Source organism: Portunus trituberculatus, chromosome 2, assembly GCF_017591435.1.
Source record: "Portunus trituberculatus isolate SZX2019 chromosome 2, ASM1759143v1, whole genome shotgun sequence".
Taxonomy (NCBI): domain Eukaryota; kingdom Metazoa; phylum Arthropoda; class Malacostraca; order Decapoda; family Portunidae; genus Portunus; species Portunus trituberculatus.
Window position 1 is genome coordinate 13,499,826 of NC_059256.1, and position 26,284 is coordinate 13,526,109.

Here is a 26,284-nt window from a genome sequence, read left to right on the forward strand (position 1 = left end):
GTATGGTGGTAGTGGTGGTGGTGGTGGTAGTGGTAGTGGTGTGGTGGTGGTAGTGGTGGTGGTAGTGGTGGTGGTGGTAGTGGTGGTGGTGGTAGTCAGCAGTGGTGGTGTGGTGGTGGTGGTGGTGGTGGTGCAGTGGTGCTGTGCAGTGGTGGTGGTGGTTTGTAGTGGTGCAGGTGGTTTATTGGTTGGTTGATTGGTGGTAGTGTGGTAGTGAATGTAGTGGTGGTGTGGTGGTGGTGGTGGTGGTGGTGGTCATGGTAGTGGTGGTGGTGGTGGTGGTGGTGGTGGTGGTGGTGGTGGTGGTGGTGGTGGTGGTGGTGGTGGTGGTAGTGGTAATGGTAGTGGTGGTGGTGGTGGTAGATTGGTGGTGGTGCTGGTGGTGGTGGAGTTGGTTGCAGGTGCAGTGGTGGTTGGTGGTGGTGGTGGTGGTGGTGGTAGTGGTGGTAGTGGTGGTGGTGAGTGGTGGTGGTGAGTAGTGGTGGTGAGTGGTGGTGAGTGGTGGTGGTGACTAAACACGTGGTGAGGTGGTGGTGTGGTAGTGGTGGTGTAGTGGTGGTAGAGTGGTGGTAGTGGTGAGTGTGTAGGTAGTGGTAGTGGTAGTAGTAGTGTTTGGTGTGGTGATGGTAGTAGTAGTGGTGGTAGTGGTAGTAGAGTTAGTGTGGTAGTGGTGAGTGTGTAGTAGTCATGGTAGTTGTAGTCATGAAGTAGGTAGTAGTAGTAGTCATAGTAGTAGTAGTCATAGTAGTAGTAGTAGTAGTATATAGTAGTAGTAGTAGTAGCATAGTAGTAGTAATGGTAGTATACACTAAGTAGTAGTAGTAGTAGTAGTAGTAGTAGTAGTAGTAGTAGTAGTAATAGTAGTGTTGTTTACCTTCCTTTTCACAAAAACATGGTAATGTCTTCCACTGATTCACTGCAGGAGGAGGAGGAGAGAGAGAGAGAGAGAGAGAGAGAGAGAGAGAGAGAGAGAGAGAGAGAGAGAGAGAGAGAGAGAGAGAGAGAGAGACTGTTAGTAATTCAATAATAATAATAATAATAATAATAATAATAATAATAATAATAATAATAACAGTAATATTTTCTTAACTTACATTCAACTATTTTTTACTATTATTACTATCAGTAGTAGTAGTAGTAGTCATAGTAGTGGTAGTGGTGGTAGTAGTAGTAGTAGTAATAGTAATCCATTCCTCATTCTTTATCTCAACCTAACCTAACCTAACCTAACCTGATGCATTCGACAGTGTGTGGCATGGAGGCTTTCATTCGTCACTGTGTCTCTGTATATCCACCTTCCTGTGACTTGACCTTTTAAGAGCTAGGTGTCAACGCATTTGTTCTTGAATTCTGGCACACTCATGTCTCTTAGGGAACTGGCAATATAGTAGGCTATTTTTATGTCCCTCCTACATAAGACAAAAAAGTGTGACTATTCTATCTCCCTCCTATCATAGTCAAAATAGTACTTTTCTAAGATAGTCACATATCAAAAGCTAACATTTTCCACATTTTTACTTCCGAAAGTCTACAATCTTCGCTCCATATCTCCATCCACGTCATACCTCCACTTACCTCCACCTACACAGACCTTCCTCCATGCTTCCTCCATCTTCCCTCCAAGTGTGACTGTCCTACCACACTCCTATCATAGTCAAAATAGTACTTTTCTAAAAATAGTCACACCAATATCTAACATTTTCCATTTTTATCTCCACAAGTCCACAATCTTTCCTTCATATCTCCCTCCACATACCTCCTCCGCTTACCTCCACCTACACAGACCTTCCTCCACCTTTCCTCCACCACCACACCAAAGCACAACACCACACCACAACCACAACGCCCATAATGACACCAATTTGTAAACACCACTTACATGAAAATTACCAGAATATAGAACATTTTTTCCCTCCCCTCCACTCACCTCTACTTCTTCCTTCTTATCTCCCTCCACATACCATCTCCACTTACCTCCACCTACACAGCCCTTCCTAGATGGTCCCTCCACCTTCCCTCCAAACCTCACCCCCCAACCACCCTCCTATCATAGTAAAAATAGTATGTTTCTAAAATAGTCACATTAAAACCCAAAATTTTTCCCTCCGAAAGTCTGCAATCTTTCCTCCATATCTCCCTCCACATACCATCTCCACTTACCTCCACCTACACAGCTCTTCCTAGATGGTCCCTCCACCTTCCCTCCAAACCTCACCCCCCCACCACCCTCCTATCATAGTAAAAATAGTATGTTTCTAAAATAGTCACATTAAAACCCAAAATTTTTCCCTCCGAAAGTCTGCAATCTTTCCTCCATATCTCCCTCCACATACCACCTCCACTTACCTCCACCTACACAGCCCTTCCTAGATGGTCCCTCCACCTTTCCTCCAAACCTCACCCCCCCACCACCCTCCTATCATAGTAAAAATAGTATGTTTCTAAAATAGTCACACTAAAACCTCACATTTTTCCCTCCGAAAGTCTGCAATCTTTCCTCCATATCTCCCTCCACATACCATCTCCACTTACCTCCACCTACACAGCTCTTCCTAGATGGTCCCTCCACCTTCCCTCCAAACCTCACCCCCCCACCACCCTCCTATCATAGTAAAAATAGTCAAAACAGTGAAACATTCTTACCCCAAACGGTCCAAAGAGACACATTAGATTGGTTGGCAAGACGGCAATATCCATCGACAATGTCAGCCAAACTTTCCGCAGCTCCGATTGATGGGCAAGTTATAGTCAGGGCTTCCGTCGTGCCTGCCACCTGCAAAGTTAGGAACGGTGAGTTACGGATGGAGGTCTCTCTCTCACTTTTCTCCGTTTCTTTCTCTCTCTCTTAGTCTTTTCTCGCTCTAATCCGTCACCTACCCACTCCCACTCGCTCTAATTGTCTCTCTCTCACTTCCGCCACCTCTCATGCTTCTCTTGGTGTTCTCTCTTTAATTCTCTCTCTTTTGGTGCTTTTCTCGCTCTAATCGATCACCTACCCACTCCCACTCGCTCTAATTGTCTCTCTCACTTCCGCCACCTCTCATGCTTCTCTTGGTGTTCTCTCTTTAATTCTCTCTTTTGGTGCTTTTCTCGCTCTAATCGGTCACCTACCCACTCCCACTCGCTCTAATTCTCGCTTTAATTGTCTCTCTCTCACTTCCGGCACCTCTCATGCTTCTCTTGGTATTCTCTCTTTAATTCTCTCTCTTTTGGTGCTTTTCTCGCTCTAATCGGTCACCTACCCACTCCCACTCGCTCTAAAATGTTCCTAACTTACCTTAAACTGCACTAAAGCCTTCTTATGCTGCTCACAACTGCTCTGTAGAGTCTCCACGCTCTGTATCTGCTCAAAATTCGCCATATGCTGGGCCTGAAAGAGTAGCAGTGGTAGTTATAGTGGTAGCAGTTATAGTAGTAGTTGTAGTGGTAGTTATAGTGGTACTTACGGTTGATGCTGAGTCGGTGCGGTAGGAGATGCCAACAGATGGTCCGACTAGTAGAGTGACAGGGATGGACCAGCCACACTGTAAGTTATAGTGGTAGTTATAGTGGTGGTAGTTTTAGTGGTGGTAGTAATAGTAGTGGTAATAGTAGTGGTTGTTACTATTACTATCATTCTTTGTCTAAAGTGTTGAGGTGTTTTTTAAGTTATAGTAGTAGTTGGTTAGTTATATACATGTGTTCCTAACTGTTTACTATTATTACTACTACTACTACTACCACTAAAATTTTCCTGCCTATCCCTAAAACCTTAAAAATTTGGTGTTATAGTGGTAGTAGTAATAGTTATAGCAGTAGTTATACACAAGTTATATACACAAATGTTCCTAACTATTTAATACTACTGCTATTATTACAACTGCTACTGAAATTTACTATTCTACAACCTTGAAAAAATATTGGTGTTATAGTAGTAGTAGTAGTAGTAGTAGTCAAAGTAGTAGTTACATTCCTAACTCACTGTAAAACCGCAACAAAACTAAAAATTTCACATTAGCAGTTATAGTAGTAGAAATAGTAAAAGTTATAGTAGCAGTTATATACACAACGTTCCTAACTCACTAAAAACCACAATAAACACTTTTCCTCCTTAGAACCACAAAAAACAAAAACTATAGTAAAAGTTATAGCAGCAGTTATATACACAACGTTCCTAACTCACTAAAAAACCACAACAAACACTTTTTCTCTCCTTAGAACCACAAAAAAAAACTATAGTAAAAGTTATAGCAGCAGTTATATACACAACGTTCCTAACTCACTAAAAAACCACAACAAACCTTTTTTTCTCCTTAGAACCACAAAATAAACAAAAACTATAGTAAAAGTTATAGCAGCAGTTATATACACAACGTTCCTAACACTAAAAACCACAACAGCAGTTATATACACAACGTTCCTAACTCACTAAAAACCACAACAAACACTTTTTCTCTCCTTAGAACCACAAAAAAAAACTATAGTAAAAGTTATAGCAGCAGTTATATACACAACGTTCCTAACTCACTAAAAACCACAACAAACACTTTTTCTCTCCTTAGAACCACAAAAAAAAAAAAAACTATAGTAAAAGTTATAGCAGCAGTTATATACACAACGTTCCTAACTCCCTAAAACCACAATAAACACTTTCTTCTTAGAACCACAAAAATTTAAACTATAGTAAAAGTTATAGCAGCAGTTATATACACAACGTTCCTAACACTAAAAACCACAACAGCAGTTATATACACAACGTTCCTAACTCACTAAAAACCACAACAAACACTTTTTCTCTCCTTAGAACCACAAAAAAAAAAAAAACTAGTAAAAGTTATAGCAGCAGTTATATACACAACGTTCCTAACTCCCTAAAACCACAATAAACACTTTCTTCTTAGAACCACAAAAAATTTAAACTATAGTAAAAGTTATAGCAGCAGTTATATACACAACGTTCCTAACACTAAAAACCACAACAGCAGTTATATACACAACGTTCCTAACTCACTAAAAACCACAACAAACACTTTTTCTCTCCTTAGAACCACAAAAAAAAAAAACTATAGTAAAAGTTATAGCAGCAGTTATATACACAACGTTCCTAACTTACCCCAAGAGCACAGCGGAAGTTCTCCACATCATACTTCCTAACTTTTCCAAGAATTTCCAGGAATTTGAAATGGCACTCGTAATCAGAGAACGTTGCATACTTCTTAAAGCTCCCTTGTAGAGCCTTCCTAACCGTCTTCTGCTTGGTGGAGTTAAGAACGTGGTTAGGAAGGAACTTGTGGAGGCCGACTTCCTTCTCTAAATGTTCAATGTTTGACTTCTTGTCCATTGCACACCCATTCATTCGCTGTGGGGGCAGAGAGAGTGTTAGGAACGTGGTGGTGGTGGTGGTGGTGGTGGGAGGAGGTTAGGTTAGGTTAGGTTAGTAGTAGTGGTGGTGGTGGTGGTAGAAGTAGTAGTAGTAATAGGAGGAGGAGGAGGAGGAGGAGGAGGAGGAGGAGGAGGAGGAGGAGGAGGAGGAGGAGGAGGAGGAGGAGGAGGAGAAGGAGGAGGAGGAGGAAGAAGAAGAAGAAGAATAATAATAATAATAATAATAATAATAATAATAATAATAATAATAGAAGAAGAAGAAGCCAACACAAGGGAACACAAAAAACACTCAGGGGTGGGTATATCGTTTTAGAGGGGTCACATTTTTACCTCGATTTTGAGCGTCTTACCTTGAAAACTCGCTTGATCTCCAGACAGGCAAGTTGAATGGCGGTGTCCAGATCCACTGCCTCCGCCGCCTTGCTCTCATCCTCCAGGTAGTCACTTTTCACCTGTGGGACGGGGATAGTGGTTGTAGCGTCTCAGAGTGAATGTGTGGTCCGTCCGTCCTTGCCAGAGAGAGATCACACACACACCATACACACACCATACCCTCGAAACAACGGACAAATGCGTGCACGTGTCCGTAGATTGCAAAAGTCCGTAAAAAGCTGTATAAAATGTACGTCAATCGCGCGCATTTTGGCGGCCAACAGCTGATGACGCGACCAACCCGCCACCCGCCTAATAATTTGCCAGGAACGGACAATCGCCTGCATTTTAATATTCGTCCGTAGATTATAACCGGACTCCAGAATTTGTCCGTAGTTTCCGAACCCCGTTGATGGGAAGTCCGTTGTTTCGAGGGTCGAGTGTAATTCACAATCACTCTGTGCCACGGAGTCAAGGCAATACTTTTTTTAGTGTGTGTGTGTGTGTGTGTGTGTGTGTCGGCAGAATTTCAAGGAACCAGCTGACTACCAGTGGATATGCTCATCTTGTCTCCTTTGTGACACGAATGGCTGTAGACATCAAGGAACACACACTAATAGGCAACCAATTCAAAGTGCACACAAGGGAAGCCGTTTTCTGAATAAGGGCTTAGCTGGAGATCTTGCATGAGTGTGTGTGTGTGTGTGTGTTTGTGTGTACAGATTCCTTGCACCACGTCTTCACACCTCAGCATGGAAAATGAAGATGTTTGTGCTGAAGTAAAAAGGTCACTTAATTAATATTCATGTGTCTCAAACCCCACCTGCTAGGAAACCGTTGCCCAGAGTGAGGAAGCCCAACCTACACTCTGACCGTGGACATCATTCGAAACCGTGCGCTTAAAGACTCGTCGGACCCCCAAAGCACACAGGGTTCCTTTCAGCAAAGTGAATGAGTGACGTACCTGTCTGTGCAAGGTAAGGACCCAAACCTTTTCAACCTGTAGGATACAAATGCTGCCTTTCAAAGTAAATAATGGGTGTTTACTCAAAGTCAGTCATTCCTACAGGTTTTAGGGACAGTTAGGAACGTGATTGGGAACAGTTAGGAACATCATTGGGAACAGTTAGGAACATCAATGGGAACAGTTTGGAATGTCATTGGGAACAGTTAAGAACGTGATTGGGAAGTTAGGAACACCATTGGGAACAGTTTGGAATGTCATTGGGAACAGTTAAGAACGTGATTGGGAAGTTAGGAACACCATTGGGAACAGTTACGAATGTCATTGGGAACAGTTAAGAACGTGATTGGGAACAGTTAAGAACGTGATTGGGAACAGTTAGGAACACCATTGGGAACAGTTACGAATGTCATTGGGAACAGTTAAGAACGTGATTGGGAAGTTAGGAACACCATTGGGAACAGTTACGAATGTCATTGGGAACAGTTAAGAACGTGATTGGGAACAGTTAAGAACGTGATTGGGAAGTTAGGAACACCATTGGGAACAGTTACGAATGTCATTGGGAACAGTTAAGAACGTGATTGGGAACAGTTAAGAACGTGATTGAGAACAGTTAGGAACATCAATGGGAACAGTTTGGAATGTCATTGGGAATAGTTAAGAACGTGATTGGGAACAGTTAAGAACGTGATTGGGAAGTTAGGAACACCATTGGGAACAGTTACGAATGTCATTGGGAACAGTTAAGAACGTGATTGGGAACAGTTAAGAACGTGATTGGGAACAGTTAGGAACATCAATGGGAACAGTTTGGAATGTCATTGGGAACAGTTAAGAACGTGATTGGGAACAGTTAGGAACACCATTGAGAACAGTTTGGAATGTCATTGGGAACAGTTAAGAACGTGATTGGGAACAGTTAAGAACGTGATTGGGAAGTTAGGAACACCATTGGGAACAGTTTGGAATGTCATTGGGAACAGTTAAGAACGTGATTGGGAACAGTTAAGAACGTGATTGGGAAGTTAGGAACACCATTGGGAACAGTTACGAATGTCATTGGGAACAGTTAAGAACGTGATTGGGAACAGTTAAGAACGTGATTGGGAAGTTAGGAACACCATTGAGAACAGTTTGGAATGTCATTGGGAACAGTTAAGAACGTGATTGGGAACAGTTAAGAACGTGATTGGGAACAGTTAAGAACGTGATTGGGAACAGTTAAGAACGTGATTGGGAAGTTAGGAACACCATTGGGAACAGTTACGAATGTCATTGGGAACAGTTAAGAACGTGATTGGGAACAGTTAAGAACGTGATTGGGAACAGTTAGGAACATCAATGGGAACAGTTTGGAATGTCATTGGGAACAGTTAAGAACGTGATTGGGAAGTTAGGAACACCATTGGGAACAGTTACGAATGTCATTGGGAACAGTTAAGAACGTGATTGAGAACAGTTAAGAACGTGATTGGGAAGTTAGGAACATCATTGGGAACAGTTACGAATGTCATTGGGAACAGTTAAGAACGTGATTGGGAACAGTTAAGAACGTGATTGGGAACAGTTAGGAACACCATTGAGAACAGTTTGGAATGTCATTGGGAACAGTTAGGAACGTGATTGGGAACAGTTAAGAACGTGATTGGGAAGTTAGGAACACCATTGGGAACAGTTACGAATGTCATTGGGAACAGTTAAGAACGTGATTGGGAACAGTTAAGAACGTGATTGGGAAGTTAGGAACACCATTGGGAACAGTTACGAATGTCATTGGGAACAGTTAAGAACGTGATTGGGAACAGTTAAGAACGTGATTGGGAAGTTAGGAACACCATTGGGAACAGTTACGAATGTCATTGGGAACAGTTAAGAACGTGATTGGGAAGTTAGGAACACCATTGGGAACAGTTACGAATGTCATTGGGAACAGTTAAGAACGTGATTGGGAACAGTTAAGAACGTGATTGGGAAGTTAGGAACACCATTGGGAACAGTTACGAATGTCATTGGGAACAGTTAAGAACGTGATTGGGAACAGTTAAGAACGTGATTGGGAAGTTAGGAACACCATTGGGAACAGTTACGAATGTCATTGGGAACAGTTAAGAACGTGATTGGGAACAGTTAAGAACGTGATTGGGAACAGTTAGGAACATAATTGGGAACAGTTAGGAATGTCATTGGGAGCAGTTTGGAATGTCATTGGGAACAGTTAAGAATGTGATTGGGAACAGTTAGGAACATCATTGGGAACAGTTAGGAATGTTATTGGGAACAGTTAGGAATGTCATTGGGAACAGTTAAGAACGTGATTGGGAACAGTTAGGAACATCATTGGGAACAGTTAGGAACATCAATGGGAACAGTTTGGAATGTCACTAATAATGTTCCTAACTGCCACTCACATTCATCACTTTGAGTACCACTGATAGATACTTTGCGTTGACAGTTAGGAACAAATGCCTCATCACACAGACACACAGGGAAGCCAAGCGGTCCGCACGTCACACCACACACGACCTAATAATGGCACTCTTAGAACACCTCTCGTCAGAACAGTTAGGAACATCATTGGGAACAGTTAGGAAAGTGATTGGGAACAGTTAGGAACGTGATTGGGAATAGTTAGGAACATAATTGGGAACAGTTAGGAATGTCATTGGGAACAGTTAAGAATGTGATTGGGAACAGTTAGGAACATCATTGGGAACAGTTAGGAATGTTATTGGGAACAGTTAGGAATGTCATTGGGAACAGTTAAGAACGTGATTGGGAACAGTTAGGAACATCATTGGGAACAGTTAGGAAAGTGATTGGGAAGTTAGGAACGTGATTGGGAATAGTTAGGAAAGTGATTGGGAACAGTTAGGAACATCATTGGGAACAGTTAGGAAAGTGATTGGGAAGTTAGGAACGTGATTGGGAATAGTTAGGAAAGTGATTGGGAAGTTAGGAACGTGATTGGGAATAGTTAGGAACATAATTGGGAACATAATTGGGAACATCTTACAAGTTAGTGAAGTGAGTTAGGAACATTTTGGAGCGTGTTTTGGACAAGTTAGCTTACTTTCGCACTGCTACAAAAATTAATAAATAGAAAGGTGTGTTAGGAAGGTCTTGCTTGACAGCCTTACCCCCACCACCACCACCACCACTATAACTGACCTGCTCATAGAAGAAGTTGAAGGTGTGTCGGTCTTTGCTGTAGAGAAGTGGCAGGTCACCCAGAATGTACCTAACTCGCAGCTCTAAACGGGTGTCCTCCCCACGCAGGTTAGGGTACCGGCTCTCCACCTGTTGGGAACGTGATTGGGAACAGTTAGGAACGTCATTGGGAACAGTTAGGAACGTGATTGGGAACAGTTAGGAACATCATTGGGAACAGTTAAGAATGTCATTGGGAACAGTTAGGAACATGATTGGGAACAGTTAGGAACATCATTGGGAAGTTAGTAACATCATTGGGAACAGTTAGGAACATCATTGGGAATAGTTAGGAACGTGATTGGGAACAGTTAGGAACACCATTGGGAACAGTTAGGAAAGTGATTGGGAACAGTTAGGAACGTGATTGGGAACAGTTAGGAACGTCAATGGGAGCAGTTTCGAACATGATTGGGAACAGTTAGGAAAGTGATTGGGAACAGTTAAGAAAGTGATTGGGAACAGTTAGGAACACCATTGGGAACAGTTAGGAATGTCATTGGGAACAGTTAAGAACGTGATTGGGAACAGTTAGGAACATCATTGGGAACAGTTAGGAACGTCATTGGGAAGTTAGAAAAGTGATTGGGAACAGTTAGGAACGTGATTGGGAACAGTTAGGAACGTCAATGGGAGCAGTTTGGAACATGATTGGGAACAGTTAGGAAAGTGATTGGGAACAGTTAGGAACATCATTGGGAATAGTTAGGAATATCATTGGGAACAGTTAGGAATGTCATTGGGAACAGTTAAGAACGTGATTAGGAACAGCTAGGAACATCATTGGGAACAGTTAGGAACGTCAATGGGAGCAGTTTGGAACATGATTGGGAACAGTTAAGGATTAGGAACAGTTAAGAACGTGATTGTGATTGGGAACAGTTAGGAACATCATTGGGAACAGTTAGGAACGTGATTGGGAACAGTTAGGAACATCATTGGGAACAGTTAGGAACGTGATTGGGAACAGGAACATCATTGGGAACAGTTAGGAACGTCATTGGGAAGTTAGAAAAGTGATTGGGAACAGTTAGGAACGTGATTGGGAACAGTTAGGAACGTCAATGGGAGCAGTTTGGAACATGAACAGTTAGGAAAGTGATTGGGAACAGTTAGTTAGGATTCATTGGGAACAGTTAAGGTGATTAGGAACAGTTAGGAACGTCAATGGGAGCAGTTTGGAACATGATTGGGAACAGTTAGGAAAGTGATTGGGAACAGTTAGGAACATCATTGGGAATAGTTAGGAATGTCATTGGAAACAGTTAAGAACGTGATTAGGAACAGTTAAGAACGTGATTGGGAACAGTTAGGAACATCATTGGGAACAGTTACGAATGTGATTGGGAACAGTTAGGAACATGATTGGGAACAGTTAGGAACATCATTGGGAACAGTTAGGAATGTCATTGGGAACAGTTAAGAACGTGATTGGGAACAGTTAGGAACGTGATTGGGAACAGTTAGGAACATCATTGGGAACAGTTACGAATGTGATTGGGAACAGTTAGGAACGTGATTGGGAACAGTTAAGAACATCATTGGGAACAGTTAGGAATGTCATTGGGAACAGTTAAGAACGTGATTGGGAACAGTTAGGAACGTGATTGGGAACAGTTAGGAACATCATTGGGAACAGTTAGGAATGTCATTGGGAATAATCAAGAACGTGATTGGGAACAGTTAGGAACATCATTGGGAACAGTTAGGAACGTGATTGGGAACAGTTAGGAACATTTTGGAAGTTTACTTGAGTGAAGAATGTTTTGGAAATGTTTGGGACCAGTTAGGAATGTTTCTGATGAGTTAGGAACATGTTACAAGTTAGTGAAGTGAGTTAGGGACATTTTGGAACGTGTTTTGGACAAGTTAGGAGGGTGAGAGTCACATAATATGGTTACATGATGTCAAAGGTCAAAATTTGGTGAAATAAGGTCAAAATAAGGTCAACCAAATAGTCAACCAAATAGTCAACCAAATAGTCAACCAAATAGTCAACCAAATAGTCAACCAAATAGTCAAATGGTGTCATATAACATCAAAAAAGGGCATTTTAAGACAGTTTGGAGTGTTTTAAGGGCATTTTAAGACAGTTTGGAGTGTTTTGAGGGCATTTTAAGACAGTTTGGAGTGTTTTGAAGGCATTTTAAGACAGTTTGGAGTATTTTCAGGGCATTTTAAGACAGTTTGGAGTGTTTTGAGGGCATTTTAAGACAGTTTGGAGTGTTTTGAGGGCATTTTAAGACAGTTTGGAGTGTTTTGAGGCATTTTAAGACAGTTTGGAGTGTTTTGAAGACATTTAAGACAGTTTGGAGTGTTTTGAGGGCATTTTAAGACAGTTTGGAGTGTTTTGAGTTTGGAGTGTTTTGAGGCATTTAAGACAGTTTGGAATTTTAAGACAGTTTGGAGTGTTTTGAGGCATTTTAAGACAGTTTGGAGTGTTTTGAGGGCATTTAAAGACAGTTTGGAGTGTTTTGAAGGCATTTTAAGACAGTTTGGAGTGTTTTGAGGCATTTTAAGACAGTTTGGAGTGTTTTGAGGGCATTTTAAGACAGTTTGGTGTTTTTTGAGGGCATTTGAAGACAGTTTGGAGTGTTTTGAGGGCATTTTAAGACAGTTTGGAGTGTTTGAGGCATTTAAGACAGTTTGGAGTGTTTTGAGGCATTTTAAGACAGTTTGGAGTGTTTTGAGGCATTTAAGACAGTTTGGTGTTTTGAGGGCATTTAAGACAGTTTGGAGTGTTTTGAGGCATTTTAAGACAGTTTGGAGTGTTTTGAGGGCATTTTAAGACAGTTTGGAGTGTTTTGAGGCATTTTAAGACAGTTTGGAGTGTTTTGAGGCATTTTAAGACAGTTTGGAGTGTTTTGAGGCATTTTAAGACAGTTTGGAGTGTTTGAGGCATTTTAAGACAGTTTGGAGTGTTTTGAGGCATTTAAGACAGTTTGGAGTGTTTTGAGGGCATTTTAAGACAGTTTGGAGTGTTTTGAGGGCATTTTAAGACAGTTTGGAGTGTTTTGAGGGCATTTTAAGACAGTTTGGAGTGTTTTGAGGGCATTTTAAGACAGTTTGGAGTGTTTTGAGGGCATTTTAAGACAGTTTGGAGTGTTTTGAGGGCATTTTAAGACAGTTTGGAGTGTTTTGAGGGCATTTTAAGACAGTTTGGAGTGTTTTGAGGGCATTTTAAGACAGTTTGGAGTGTTTTGAGGCATTTTAAGACAGTTTGGAGTGTTTTGAGGGCATTTTAAGACAGTTTGGAGTGTTTTGAGGGCATTTTAAGACAGTTTGGAGTGTTTTGAGGGCATTTTAAGACAGTTTGGAGTGTTTTGAGGCATTTTAAGACAGTTTGGAGTGTTTTGAGGGTTTGGTTTTAAGACAGTTTGGAGTGTTTTGAGGGCATTTTAAGACAGTTTGGAGTGTTTTGAGGGCATTTTAAGACAGTTTGGAGTGTTTTGAGGGCATTTTAAGACAGTTTGGAGTGTTTTGAGGGCATTTTAAGACAGTTTGGAGTGTTTTGAGGCATTTTAAGACAGTTTGGAGTGTTTTGAGGGCATTTTAAGACAGTTTGGAGTGTTTGAGGGCATTTTAAGACAGTTTGGAGTGTTTTGAGGGCATTTTAAGACAGTTTGGAGTGTTTGAGGGCATTTTAAGACAGTTTGGAGTGTTTTGAGGGCATTTTAAGACAGTTTGGAGTGTTTTGAGGGCATTTTAAGACAGTTTGGAGTGTTTGAGGGCATTTTAAGACAGTTTGGAGTGTTTTGAGGGCATTTTAAGACAGTTTGGAGTGTTTTGAGGCATTTTAAGACAGTTTGGAGTGTTTTGAGGCATTTTAAGACAGTTTGGAGTGTTTTGAGGCATTTTAAGACAGTTTGGAGTGTTTTTAAGAGGCATTTTAAGACAGTTTGGAGTGTTTTGAGGGTATTTTAAGACAGTTTGGAGTGTTTTGAGGGTATTTTAAGACAGTTTGGAGTGTTTTGAGGGCATGTTAAGACAGTTTGGAGTGTTTTGAGGCATTTTAAGACAGTTTGGAGTGTTTTGAGGGCATTTTAAGACAGTTTGGAGTGTTTTGAGGCATTTTAAGACAGTTTGGAGTGTTTTGAGGCATTTTAAGACAGTTTGGAGTGTTTTGAGGCATTTTAAGACAGTTTGGAGTGTTTTGAGGCATTTTAAGACAGTTTGGAGTGTTTTGAGGGCATTTTAAGACAGTTTGGAGTGTTTTGAGGGCATTTTAAGACAGTTTGGAGTGTTTTGAGGGCATTTTAAGACAGTTTGGAGTGTTTGAGGCATTTTAAGACAGTTTGGAGTGTTTTGAGGGCATTTTAAGACAGTTTGGAGTGTTTTGAGGGCATTTTAAGACAGTTTGGAGTGTTTTGAGGGCATTTTAAGACAGTTTGGAGTGTTTTGAGGGCATTTTAAGACAGTTTGGAGTGTTTTGAGGCATTTTAAGACAGTTTGAGTGTTTTGAGGCATTTTAAGACAGTTTGGAGTGTTTTGAGGCATTTTAAGACAGTTTGGAGTGTTTTGAGGGCATTTTAAGACAGTTTGGAGTGTTTTGAGGGCATTTTAAGACAGTTTGGAGTGTTTTGAAGGCATTTTAAGACAGTTTGGAGTGTTTTGAGGGCATTTTAAGACAGGAGTTTTGCAGTGTTTTGAAGGCATTTTAAGACAGTTTGGAGTGTTTTAAGGGCATTTTAAGACAGTTTGGAGTATTTTGAGGGCATTTTAAGACAGTTTGGTGTATTTTGAGGGCATTTTAAGACAGTTTGGAGTATTTTGAAGGCATTTTAAGACAGTTTGGAGTATTTTGAAGGCACCCACACTGGTGAAACACTGCAAATTTCTGAGACACTGACAACACCTTCACCACTACAACACCAGCCTGCAACACTGGCTCAAACACCCACAGTCCTAACCTCGCCCATAACACCAGCCTACACACCACACCACCACACCCACTCATGCTACACCCACTCATGCTACACCCACATACACAGACAACTCGCATGGTCCAAGTGTAGTGACCACTTGACCTTGTAGAGTCACTAAGGTCACTCTGGTGTAGTACTGACCTGTGCCATGGTAAGGTCGTGGTGTAGCCAGTTGACCTCCCTGGTGATGATGTTCCTAAGGCGCAGGGCAAACATATTGGTGTACTCTCGTTCACCACCACCACTCTGACGGCTGATCACCACACCAATGATACCCTGCCAACACCAACACCAGTCACCATGTCAACACCACTCAATACAAGGTTAAGTTACATAAGGTTAAAAAAAAAGGTCACTTCACTCAACACCACACTAGTCATCACCATGTCAACACCACTCAATACAAGGTTAAGTTAGATAAGGTTAAAAAAAAGGCCAACACCACACCAGTCATCACCATGTCAACACCACTCAATACAAGGTTAAGTTAGATAAGGTTGAAACAAGGTCACATCACTCAACACCACTCACTCAACACCACACCAGTCATCACCATTTCAACACCACTCATCATGTCAACACCACTCAATACAAGGTTAAGTTAGATAAGGTTAAAACAAGGTCACATCACTCAACACCACTCACTCAACACCACACCAGTCATCACCATGTCAACACCACTAATTACAAGGTTAAAGATAAGGTCAACACCATCACATTACATTACGTTAGGTTAGCTTACAATTAGTCAACACCACTCTCAATACCAGTCAACACCAGTCAACAGAAGGTCAAAACAAGGTCATCACCACTCAACACCACCCAATAGAAGGCTACACCAGTTAGTGGAAGTTAAAATAAGATCACAACACCACTCAACACCAGTTCTCATCACATCACTAGTCAACACCACTACACCAACACCACTCAGTACAAGTCAACACCACCATGTCATCAACACCAACACCACTACACCACCACCACTCAGTACAAGTCAACACCACCATGTCATCAACACCAACACTAGTCAACACCACTCAGTACAAGTCAACACCACTTGACACCACTCAGTACAAGTCAACACCACTCAACACCACTCAGTACAAGTCAACACCACTCAACACCACTCAGTACAAGTCAACACCACCATGTCATCAACACCAGTCAGTCAACACCACTCAGTACAAGTCAACACCACTCAGTACAAGTCAATACCACTCAACACCACTCAGTACAAGTCAACACCACTCAACACCACTCAGTACAAGTCAACACCACTCAACACCACTCAGTACAAGTCAACACCACCATGTCATCAACACCAGTCAGTCAACACCACTCAGTACAAGTCAGCACCACTCAACACCACTCAGTACAAGTCAACACCACTCAACACCACTCAGTACAAGTCAATACCACTCAACACCACTCAGTACAAGTCAACACCACTCAACACCACTCAGTACAAGTCAATACCACTCAACACTACTCAGTACAAGTCAACACCACTCAACACCACTCAGTACAAGTCAACACCACCATGTCATCAACACCAGTCAGTCAACACCACTCAGTACAAGTCAGCACCACTCAACACCATTCAGTACAAGTCAACACCACCATGTCATCAACACCAGTCAGTCAACACCACTCAACACCATTCAGTACAAGTCAACACCACCATGTCATCAACACCAGTCAGTCAACACCACTCAGTACAAGTCAGCACCACTCAACACCACTCAGTACAAGTCAACACCACTCAACACCACTCAGTACAAGTTAATACCACTCAACACCACTCAGTACAAGTCAACACCACTCAACACCACTCAGTACAAGTCAATACCACTCAACACTACTCAGTACAAGTCAACACCACTCAACACCACTCAGTACAAGTCAACACCACCATGTCATCAACACCAGTCAGTCAACACCACTCAGTACAAGTCAGCACCACTTAACACCACTCAGTACAAGTCAACACCACTCAACACCACTTGTCAACACCATTCCATACAACACCACCAACAACAACAACAATTACCTTCACATCTGGATCCTTGTCAATTGAAAAGAGAGAAATAGCTTTAATCTCTCTCTCTCTCTCTCTCTCTCTCTCTCTCTCTCTCTCTATTGTCTCACTTCTCCCGGTCACTTTCTCTCCCTCTTAGTCTTTTAGTCCAGTCATATTAGGTCACAAAATGGTGAAAGCCGGAAATAATTGCAAAAGAAATGTTTCCACTTGCATAATGTTCAGAACCATCCTCTAAACACCAGAAAAAAATGACACCCAAATATACCTATGGGAAATGTGTTTCCGCCATTAAAGAAAAACGCATTTTTTGCCTTAACTTCCTTATTATTAATCCAATCCAAATTATTTATGTTTTCAAGGTCAAGGAACCTAATTAAACTGGTATATTTGAAATTAAACAATTCCTTTTATAAGAAATACATAAAATATAACATCATTACGAAAAATATGCAGCAAAGGTTTTCTTACACTACTGTACTGATACACTTTTTACAAGATCTGATTTAACTTTAAACCTGATTGAACTAATTCTAAGTAAATATTCATTTATGTAAATCACATAGTTATTTAATGAAGTTATTAATTTTTTAGTCACAAGAAAAGTAGTTTTTCATGTTGCAGTGGATATTATCTGTTCCTTATTTTTTCACAACTCATCTTGTAGATCCAAGTATGGTTTGGGAGCATTTGTGCAGATTTCACCTTTGCACTGCCGGCATGCTTTTGTGCACTCTAGTCCATGAGCCTGACAACTACATCTTCTAGTGCTACAGCCAGACTTGCAGTTGCAATGCACAATTTCCAAAAGTTCCTTTGGGGCTGGTTCCACATCGGTCATAATTGGTAGGAGAAGATCACCTGTTGTTTTCCATCCATAGAATCTGGAAGTATACCCTTAAGCTGTGATACCGAGATGAAGCTGATGTGGGCGGCAAAGTCTGGGGTTGAACACACTTTGAACTGCTGACAACTTTTTCGCAAAATTGCCTGTAGCGTAAGTTATCTAGTCAGTCCTTCATTCTCAGATCCATGGTATAAGGCAACAAGGGCTTTTTCTCCTAAATGCACGATATTATCCTTAGATAGTCCTTCTCTACTGAATTCATCAGCCACTGTTGCAAAACCTATATTATTCATTGCCATTTTCAGTGCAACTCCTTTTCCAATACCAAATAGGTGAGATGTTGTATCGCATCCAAGTATAGCGTGTATGAAAAGGAGTCGTGAACAGGTATCAGGGCCAAAGATTGATTTAGCACTCCTGATGTTGTTTGGTTGAGGCCTTCTTTGCTTCAGGTATCAAGAACAAATTATGTGCTGCAACATCTGCATGGAAACAGAGAAGCACAAGAAGGTCAGTGTCATCACCCACAACAACTGTCTCGCTTGTCTTGGCTGACTCAACACCAGTCTGGACTATGAGAACATCTGCATCATTTTTTGCATGAACTGTTTTGTATCCTTCTGCCACAACAAGGGAATCGCTAAGAAGATTTATGAACCTTTGTTTATTTTTCTTATTAGCTAAAAATTCATCTTTCTTGAGGTTATTTATTGTCCTTGCTGTGAAGTTGACTGTTGGCCCATTTCTGTATCCAGTTCTTCTCTGGTGAGTAGCATCCTTAATTGATGGTCCATCATCATAGCCATCAAAGACAATGGTTGCATTCTGGTATCTCTTACCAATATAATTAATGTATAGCTGACAAATACTTTGGAAATCTATACCACGCTCCCATGGCACACGCTGCAATAATGCTCCACCATCCAGGACATAAACTCGGTTCAAGTTGATAAACTACATCATTCATACTGAAATGCAGACTTGGGATCTTCATGGTTGTCAAGGGCAAACAAATACTGTAAGTCTCTGGAACAGTAGCTGTGGGTCAACCTGCACTGTTTCACCACCAACAGATATTGACTGTTGGCATGCCAGGGTTATAGCCTTATCTTTTCCACGGAGCTTGTAGCTGTATACAGATTCTCCCTTCATTGCATCCAGTATTCTGATTCCAACATCTTGTGCTTGGTCCACATTAACAGATGCTGTTGCTAGGATATTACTAGAAATGCTACATAAAGAGGCATATGGCGCAAAGGGATTCCAGTTTTTCAGTGTTTGAAGAAGAATACATGTGTCCTTGAAATCTCTTGACTGCCTAGTACTGCCAATGTCTTTGTGTTGTTCTGAAGTTACAAACATGGTTCCCGTAAACTCCTGCATTGCTTGGTTAACTAACGTCTGCACATGCTGGCATTGACCTAACCCAGACTAGTCTCTGCATCTCTGTCATTCCTCTTCCCCTCGTCAACCCACCATTTGTCTTTAGACTTCACATCAGTGCTTGTTCAATTACTAAGTCTGTTGATAACCCGGCCCAGTAACGATTACTTCTTCTTATGACATGATATCCATTCATGAACTTGCTATACACTTCTGGATGCTGGTCTTTCAGCTGTTCCATCATCTGAAGGTAGAGGTATGCCCACTTTGTATAGTGATAATGGCCTGCAGCTGCAAAAAAGGGTAACATATTCTACACAGCTTTCAAGTGAAGAAGCCAATTCCCTGTGCGCTCTGCTTTAATAAACTGTTTAAGTATATCAACCATATCCATGTATTGGATCCACAGCATTGCTGTCCGTTGATCTTTCATTGACATTTTCTGCTCATGTATTTTCTTACTGATCGCATCAACTGCATGTGATGCAAGAATATCGTCAATCGTTTCTTCACCATCTATTACTTCATTTACTAATTGACGAATCTCTGACAAATCATTAGACTGCTTTTCCTCTTCCTCCTCAGTATCATCTTCCTCCTCCTCCTCCTCCTCCTCCTCCTCCTCCTCCTCCTCCTCTTCCTCCTCCTCCTCCTCCTCCTCCTCCTCCTCCTCCTCCTCCTCCTCCTCCTCCTCCTCCTCCTCCTCCTCCTCCTCCTTCTCCTGTGATCGCTGGTAGGGCTCGTTGATTTGTGGCAGTGGAACGTTATATGCATTGGCAATCAACAATATATTGAGAGCTGCATCCACAAGGAAATGACATGATGGTCTATTATAATTCCTATGTAATAGGTCATCTGAAGGACAAACTAATGACATAATTAGGTTCCTTGACCTTGAAAACATAGATTTTGGTACATAAATAATTTGGATTGGATTAATTATAAGCAAGTTAAGGCAAAAAATGCAATTATTTCTGGGTTTCACCACAATTTGACTGGACTATTTCTCCCATTCAAATCTGTTACCTACCCTCTCTCTCTCTCTCTCTCTCTCTCTCTCTCTCTCTCTCTCTCTCTCTCTCTCTCTTACCCTTATGTCAGTTCCTCTCCATATTTGACGACGTTGAAAGAAGAATTAAAATGAATCTTCACATTCTTCTCCATCTTATCTCCTCCTCCTCCTCCTCCTCCTCCTCCTCCTCCACCTCCTCCTCCTCCTCCTCCTCCTCCTCCTCCTCCACCTCCTCCCGTGTCCTGTAAAAAATAGTAGTAGTAGTTGTAGTAGCAGTTATGTAATTATTTCATTATAGTTCATTTGTAGTAGTAGTAGTAGTAGTAGTAGTAGTAGTAGTAGTAGTAGTAACTTACCACGCCATCAAGTAGGTAAGAGGGAAGAAATGGATGAGGTCTACTACTCTCTATAACAGCAGCGGTAGTAGTAGTGGTAGTAGTGGTAGTAGTGGTAGTAGTAGTAGTGCTCATAGTAGTAGTAGCAGCAGTAGTAGTAGTAGTAGTAGTAGTAGTAGTGGTAGTTAATGCATGATAACTACTCTGCTGCTGATCTTCCTCTTGATGTCTAAAAAAGAAAAATTATTATTATTATTATTATTATTATTATTATTATTATTATTATTATTATTATTTCCATCAGCTGTTCTTCACATTTTCAGGGTATTTTAAGACAGTTTTGGGCATTTTAAGACAGTTTGGGGTGTTTTGAGGGCATTTTACGACAGTTTGGGGTGTTTTGAGGGCATTTTAAGATAGTCTGGAGTGTTTTGAGGGCATTTTAAGATAGTTTGGAGTGTTTAGAGGACATTTTAAGACAGTATGGAGTGTTTTGAGGACATTTTAAGACAGTTTGGAGTGTTTTGAGGGCATTTTAAGACAGTTTGGAGTTTTTTAGGGCATTTTAAGACAGTTTGGAGTGTTTTGAGGACATTTTAAGACAGTTTGGAGTGTTTTGAGGGCATTTTAAGACAGTCTGGAGTGTTTTGAGGTCATTTTAAGACAGTTTGGAGTGTTTTGAGGGTATTTTAAGACAGTTTGGAGTGTTTTGAGGTCATTTTAAGACAGTTTGGAGTGTTTTGAGGGCATTTTAAGACAGTCTGCAGTGTTTTGAGGTCATTTTAAGACAGTTTGGAGTGTTTTGAGGGCATTTAAGACAGTTTGGGGTGTTTTGAGGGCATTTTAAGACAGTTTGGAGTGTTTAGAGGGCATTTTAAGACAGTTTGAAGTGTTTTGAGGGCGTTTTAAGACAGTTTGGAGTGTTTTGAGGTCATTTTAAGACAGTTTGGAGTGTTTTGAGGACATTTAAGACAGTTTGAAGTGTTTTGAGAACATTTTAAGACAGTTTGGAGTGTTTTGAGGACATTTTAAGACAGTTTGAAGTGTTTTGAGGACATTTTAAGACAGTATGGAGTGTTTTGAGGACATTTTAAGACAGTTTGGAATGTTTTGAGGGCATTTTAAGACAGTTTTGAGTTTTTTAGAGCATTTTAAGACAGTTTGGAGTATTTTGAGGGCATTTTAAGACAGTTTGGAGTGTTTTGAGGACATTTTAAGACAATTTGGAGTGTTTGAGGAAATTTTAAGACAGTTTGGAGTGTTTTGAGGACATTTTAAGACAGTTTGGAGTGTTTTGAGGGCATTTTAAGACAATTTGGGGTGTTTTGAGGAAATTTTAAGACAGTTTGGAGTGTTTTGAAGACATTTTAAGACAGTTTGGAGTGTTTTGAGGGCATTTTAAGACAGTTTGGAGTGTTTGAGGGCATTTTAAGACAGTTTGGAGTGTTTTGAGGACATTTAAGACAGTATGGAGTGTTTTGAGGACATTTAAGACAGTATAGAGTGTTTGAGGACATTTTAGGACAGTATGGAGTGTTTGAGGACATTTAAGACAGTTTGAAGTGTTTTGAGGACATTTTAAGACAGTTTGGAGTGTTTTGAGGACATTTTAAGACAGTTTGGAGTGTTTTGAGGGCATTTTAAGACAGTTTGGAGTTTTAGGGCATTTTAAGACAGTTTGGAGTGTTTTGAGGGCATTTTAAGACAGTTTGAAGTGTTTTGAGGCATTTTAAGACAGTTTGGAGTGTTTTGAGGTCATTTAAGACAGTTTGGAGTGTTTTGAGGGCATTTTAAGACAGTTTGGAGTGTTTGAGGACATTTAAGACAGTATGGAGTGTTTTGAGGACAGTATGGAGTGTTTTGAGGGCATTTTAAGACAGTTTGAAGTGTTTTGAGGACATTTTAAGACAGTATGGAGTGTTTTGAGGACATTTTAAGACAGTATGGAGTGTTTGAGGGCATTTTAAGACAGTTTGAAGTGTTTTGAGGACATTTAAGACAGTATGGAGTGTTTTGAGGGTATTTTAAGACAGTTTGGAGTGTTTTAGGGCATTTTAAGACAGTTTGGTGTTTGAGGGCAGTGTTTTTAGGGCATTTTAAGACAGTTTGGAGTGTTTTTAGGGCATTTTAAGACAGTTTGAAGTGTTTAGGGGGCATTTTAAGACAGTTTGGAGTGTTTTTAGGGCATTTTAAGACAGTTTGAAGTGTTTGTTTGGGGGCATTTAAGACAGTTTGGAGTGTTTTTAGGGCATTTTAAGACAGTTTGAAGTGTTTTGAGGGGCATTTTAAGACAGTTTGAAGTGTTTAGGGGGCATTTTAAGACAGTTTGGGCATTATGAGGGCCTGTACAACCTTAAAAACACCTTCAAAACTTGCCATTCTGCCTGTAAAACCTTCAAAAAATTAATCGTTTAAAAACAAACAATTGAAAACTGACTGCTATGTTTGCCTTGTGATTGTGAGGGGGATGTGGTGACCCTGGTGACCGTCCTTGCTGAATTTGGTGACTATGCTAACACTAGTGGTGAAGGAATGGACTTGGCCTTAGCTAGCACTGAAGCCATGAACGACAATGACCCCGCCACTGCCACACCAAGCATTGACAGTGACACTAGCGACGGTCAGATGGCTCAATCACCTCGTGTCTAGCATGTCATGTCTCTTTAATGTGTGACAATGCGTTTCACCTCAATTAACCTAACCCACACCTAACCTAACCTAACCTAACCTAACCTAACGTAACCCACACCTAACCTAGCCTAGCCTAAACCTAACCTAACCCACACCTAACCTAACCTAACCTAACCTAACTAACCCACACCTAACCTAACCTAACCTAACCTAACCTAACGTAACCCACACCTAACCTAACCTAACCTAACCTACACCTACCTAACCTAACCTAACCTAACCTAACCTAACCTAACCTAACCTAACCTAACCTAACCTAACCTAACCTAACCTAACCTAACCTAGCCTAACCTAACCTAACCTAACCTAACCTAACCTAACCTAACCTAACCTAACCTAACCTAACCTAACCTAACCTAACCTAACTAACTAACCTAACCTAACCTAAGCCTAAACCTAACCTAACCCACACCTAACCTAACCTAACCTAACCTAACCCTAACCTAACCTAGCCTAACCTAACCCACACCTAACCTAACCTAACCTAGCGTAACGTAACCCACACCTAACCTAACCTAACCTAACCCACACCTAACCTAACCTAACCTAACGTGACACACAGCCAGGACAACGTGACACACAGCCATCATCATCATCATCATCATCATCACAATGGCAAAGCTTCAATCATTTATAAAACTCCTGGTGTTCATTCATCACCATTCACCATTCACCATCATTATTTCCGTCACTAATGGGTACGTTTTAACCATTTTTAAACCTATTTGCGTTAATTTTTCACGTCCCAATCTTCCGTGACAAAATGCTAAATTCTTGTCAAAATGCTAAATTCTTGTCAAAACGCTAAATTCTTGTCAAAATGCTAAATTCTTGTCAAAATGCTAAATTCTTGTCAAAATGCTAAATTCTTGTCAAAACGCTAAATTCTTGTCAAAATGCTAAATTCTTGTCAAAATGCTAAATTCTTGTCAAAATGCTAAATTCTTGTCAAAACGCTAAATTCTTGTCAAAATGCTAAATTCTTGTCAAAATGCTAAATTCTTGTCAAAATGCTAAATTCTTGTCAAAACGCTAAATTCTTGTCAATAATCCTTGTCAAAACACTAAATTCTTGTCAAAAATCCTTGTCAAAACACTAAATTCTTATCAAAACACTAAATTCTTATCAAAACGCTAAATTCTTGTCAAAAATTCTTGTCAAAACGCTAAATTCTTGTCAAAAATCCTTGTCAAAACGCTAAATTCTTGTCAAAAATCCTTGTCAAAAACGCTAAATTCTTGTCAAAATGCTAAATTCTTGTCAAAATGCTAAATTCTTGTCAAAATCCTTGTCAAAACACTAAATTCTTATCAAAACGCTAAATTCTTGTCAAAAATTCTAGTCAAAACGCTAAATTCTTGTCAAAAATCCTTGTCAAAACACTAAATTCTTATCAAAACACTAAATTCTTATCAAAACGCTAAATTCTTGTCAAAAATTCTTGTCAAAACGCTAAATTCTTGTCAAAAATCCTTGTCAAAAACGCTAAATTCTTGTCAAAATGCTAAATTCTTGTCAAAATGCTAAATTCTTGTCAAAATCCTTGTCAAAACACTAAATTCTTATCAAAACGCTAAATTCTTGTCAAAAATTCTTGTCAAAACGCTAAATTCTTGTCAAAAATCCTTGTCAAAATGCTAAATTCTTGTCAAAATGCTAAATTCTTATCAAAACGCTAAATTCTTGTCAAAAATCCTTGTCAAAAACGCTAAATTCTTGTCAAAACGCTAAATTCTTGTCAAAATGCTAAATTCTTATCAAAACGCTAAATTCTTGTCAAAAATCCTTGTCAAAACACTAAATTCTTATCAAAACGCTAAATTCTTGTCAAAAATTCTTGTCAAAACGCTAAATTCTTGTCAAAATCCTTGTCTAAATTCTTGTCAAAATCCTTGTCAAAACGCTCTTGTCAAAATGCTAAATTCTTGTCAAAATGCTAAATTCTTGTCAAAATCCTTGTCAAAACACTAAATTCTTATCAAAACGCTAAATTCTTGTCAAAATTCTTGTCAAAACGCTAAATTCTTGTCAAAAATCCTTGTCAAAATGCTAAATTCTTGTCAAAATGCTAAATTCTTATCAAAACGCTAAATTCTTGTCAAAAATCCTTGTCAAAAACGCTAAATTCTTGTCAAAACGCTAAATTCTTGTCAAAATGCTAAATTCTTATCAAAACGCTAAATTCTTGTCAAAAATCCTTGTCAAAACACTAAATTCAAAACGCTAAATTCTTGTCAAAAATTCTTGTCAAAACGCTAAATTCTTGTCAAAAATTCTTGTCAAAACGCTAAATTCTTGTCAAAAATCCTTGTCAAAATAAATTCTTGTCAAAATGCTAAATTCTTATCAAAACGCTAAATTCTTGTCAAAAATCCTTGTCAAAAACGCTAAATTCTTGTCAAAACGCTAAATTCTTGTCAAAATGCTAAATTCTTATCAAAACGCTAAATTCTTGTCAAAAATCCTTGTCAAAACGCTAAATTCTTGTCAAAATAAAAACGCTAAATTCTTGTCAAAACGCTAAATTCTTGTCAAAATGCTAAATTCTTGTCAAAATGCTAAATTCTTGTCAAAATTCTTGTCAAAACGCTAAATTCTTGTCAAAAACGCTAAATTCTTGTCAAAAATCCTTGTCAAAACACTAAATTCTTGTCAAAAATCCTTGTCAAAACGCTAAATTCTTGTGAAAACGCTAAATTCTTGTCAAAAATCCTTGTCAAAACGCTAAATTCTTGTGAAAACGCTAAATTCTTGTCAAAAATCCTTGTCAAAACGCTAAATTCTTGTGAAAACGCTAAATTCTTGTCAAAAATCCTTGTCAAAACACTAAATTCTTATCAAAACGCGGAAATGCAACAATACCTTAATAAATCGACGTTGCTCGTAATTTTTGCAACATTTTTAAATTTCTACAGATGTAAACAAAAACTCTATAATAATATTTTTCCCTTGAGATGTAAGCAAGATTTAAATAATGTTTATACCACAAATAACAACGAATTCTCAGCCTTTAAATGGTGTATAATTGTTACTGTGTTAAAATTACTCCTTTTAACACACTAACACGCAGAGAAACACTCTTAATATTACCTACATAAAACCAATCAATAAATCCCAAACCGGCAACTTGCGCAATGTAAACAAA

General features: G+C 39.9%; 1 protein-coding gene across 6 annotated transcripts in view; it reads right to left on the bottom strand.

The window, feature by feature from the left end:
- Positions 1 to 26,284, bottom strand: part of LOC123506273 (focal adhesion kinase 1-like) — a 44,963-nt gene that overhangs the window by 4,979 nt on the left and 13,700 nt on the right. For 3 of the 6 annotated variants that reach the window (XM_045258228.1, XM_045258218.1, XM_045258248.1), the window contains exons 2-11: positions 20,469 to 20,676; positions 20,191 to 20,354; positions 14,974 to 15,108; positions 9,869 to 9,997; positions 5,712 to 5,813; positions 5,093 to 5,338; positions 3,447 to 3,524; positions 3,278 to 3,370; positions 2,644 to 2,773; positions 875 to 916 (exon numbers count right to left, since the gene is read on the bottom strand). In XM_045258228.1, the coding sequence (XP_045114163.1) occupies positions 875 to 916; positions 2,644 to 2,773; positions 3,278 to 3,370; positions 3,447 to 3,524; positions 5,093 to 5,338; positions 5,712 to 5,813; positions 9,869 to 9,997; positions 14,974 to 15,048 (895 nt within the window). In that variant the 5' untranslated portion in view covers positions 15,049 to 15,108; positions 20,191 to 20,354; positions 20,469 to 20,676. Of the gene's footprint in view, positions 1 to 874; positions 917 to 2,643; positions 2,774 to 3,277; positions 3,371 to 3,446; positions 3,525 to 5,092; positions 5,339 to 5,711; positions 5,814 to 9,868; positions 9,998 to 14,973; positions 15,109 to 16,882; positions 16,898 to 20,190; positions 20,355 to 20,468; positions 20,677 to 26,284 lie in introns of all 6 variants that reach the window. The other 3 variants (XM_045258243.1, XM_045258258.1, XM_045258235.1) reach the window with 2 other exon arrangements.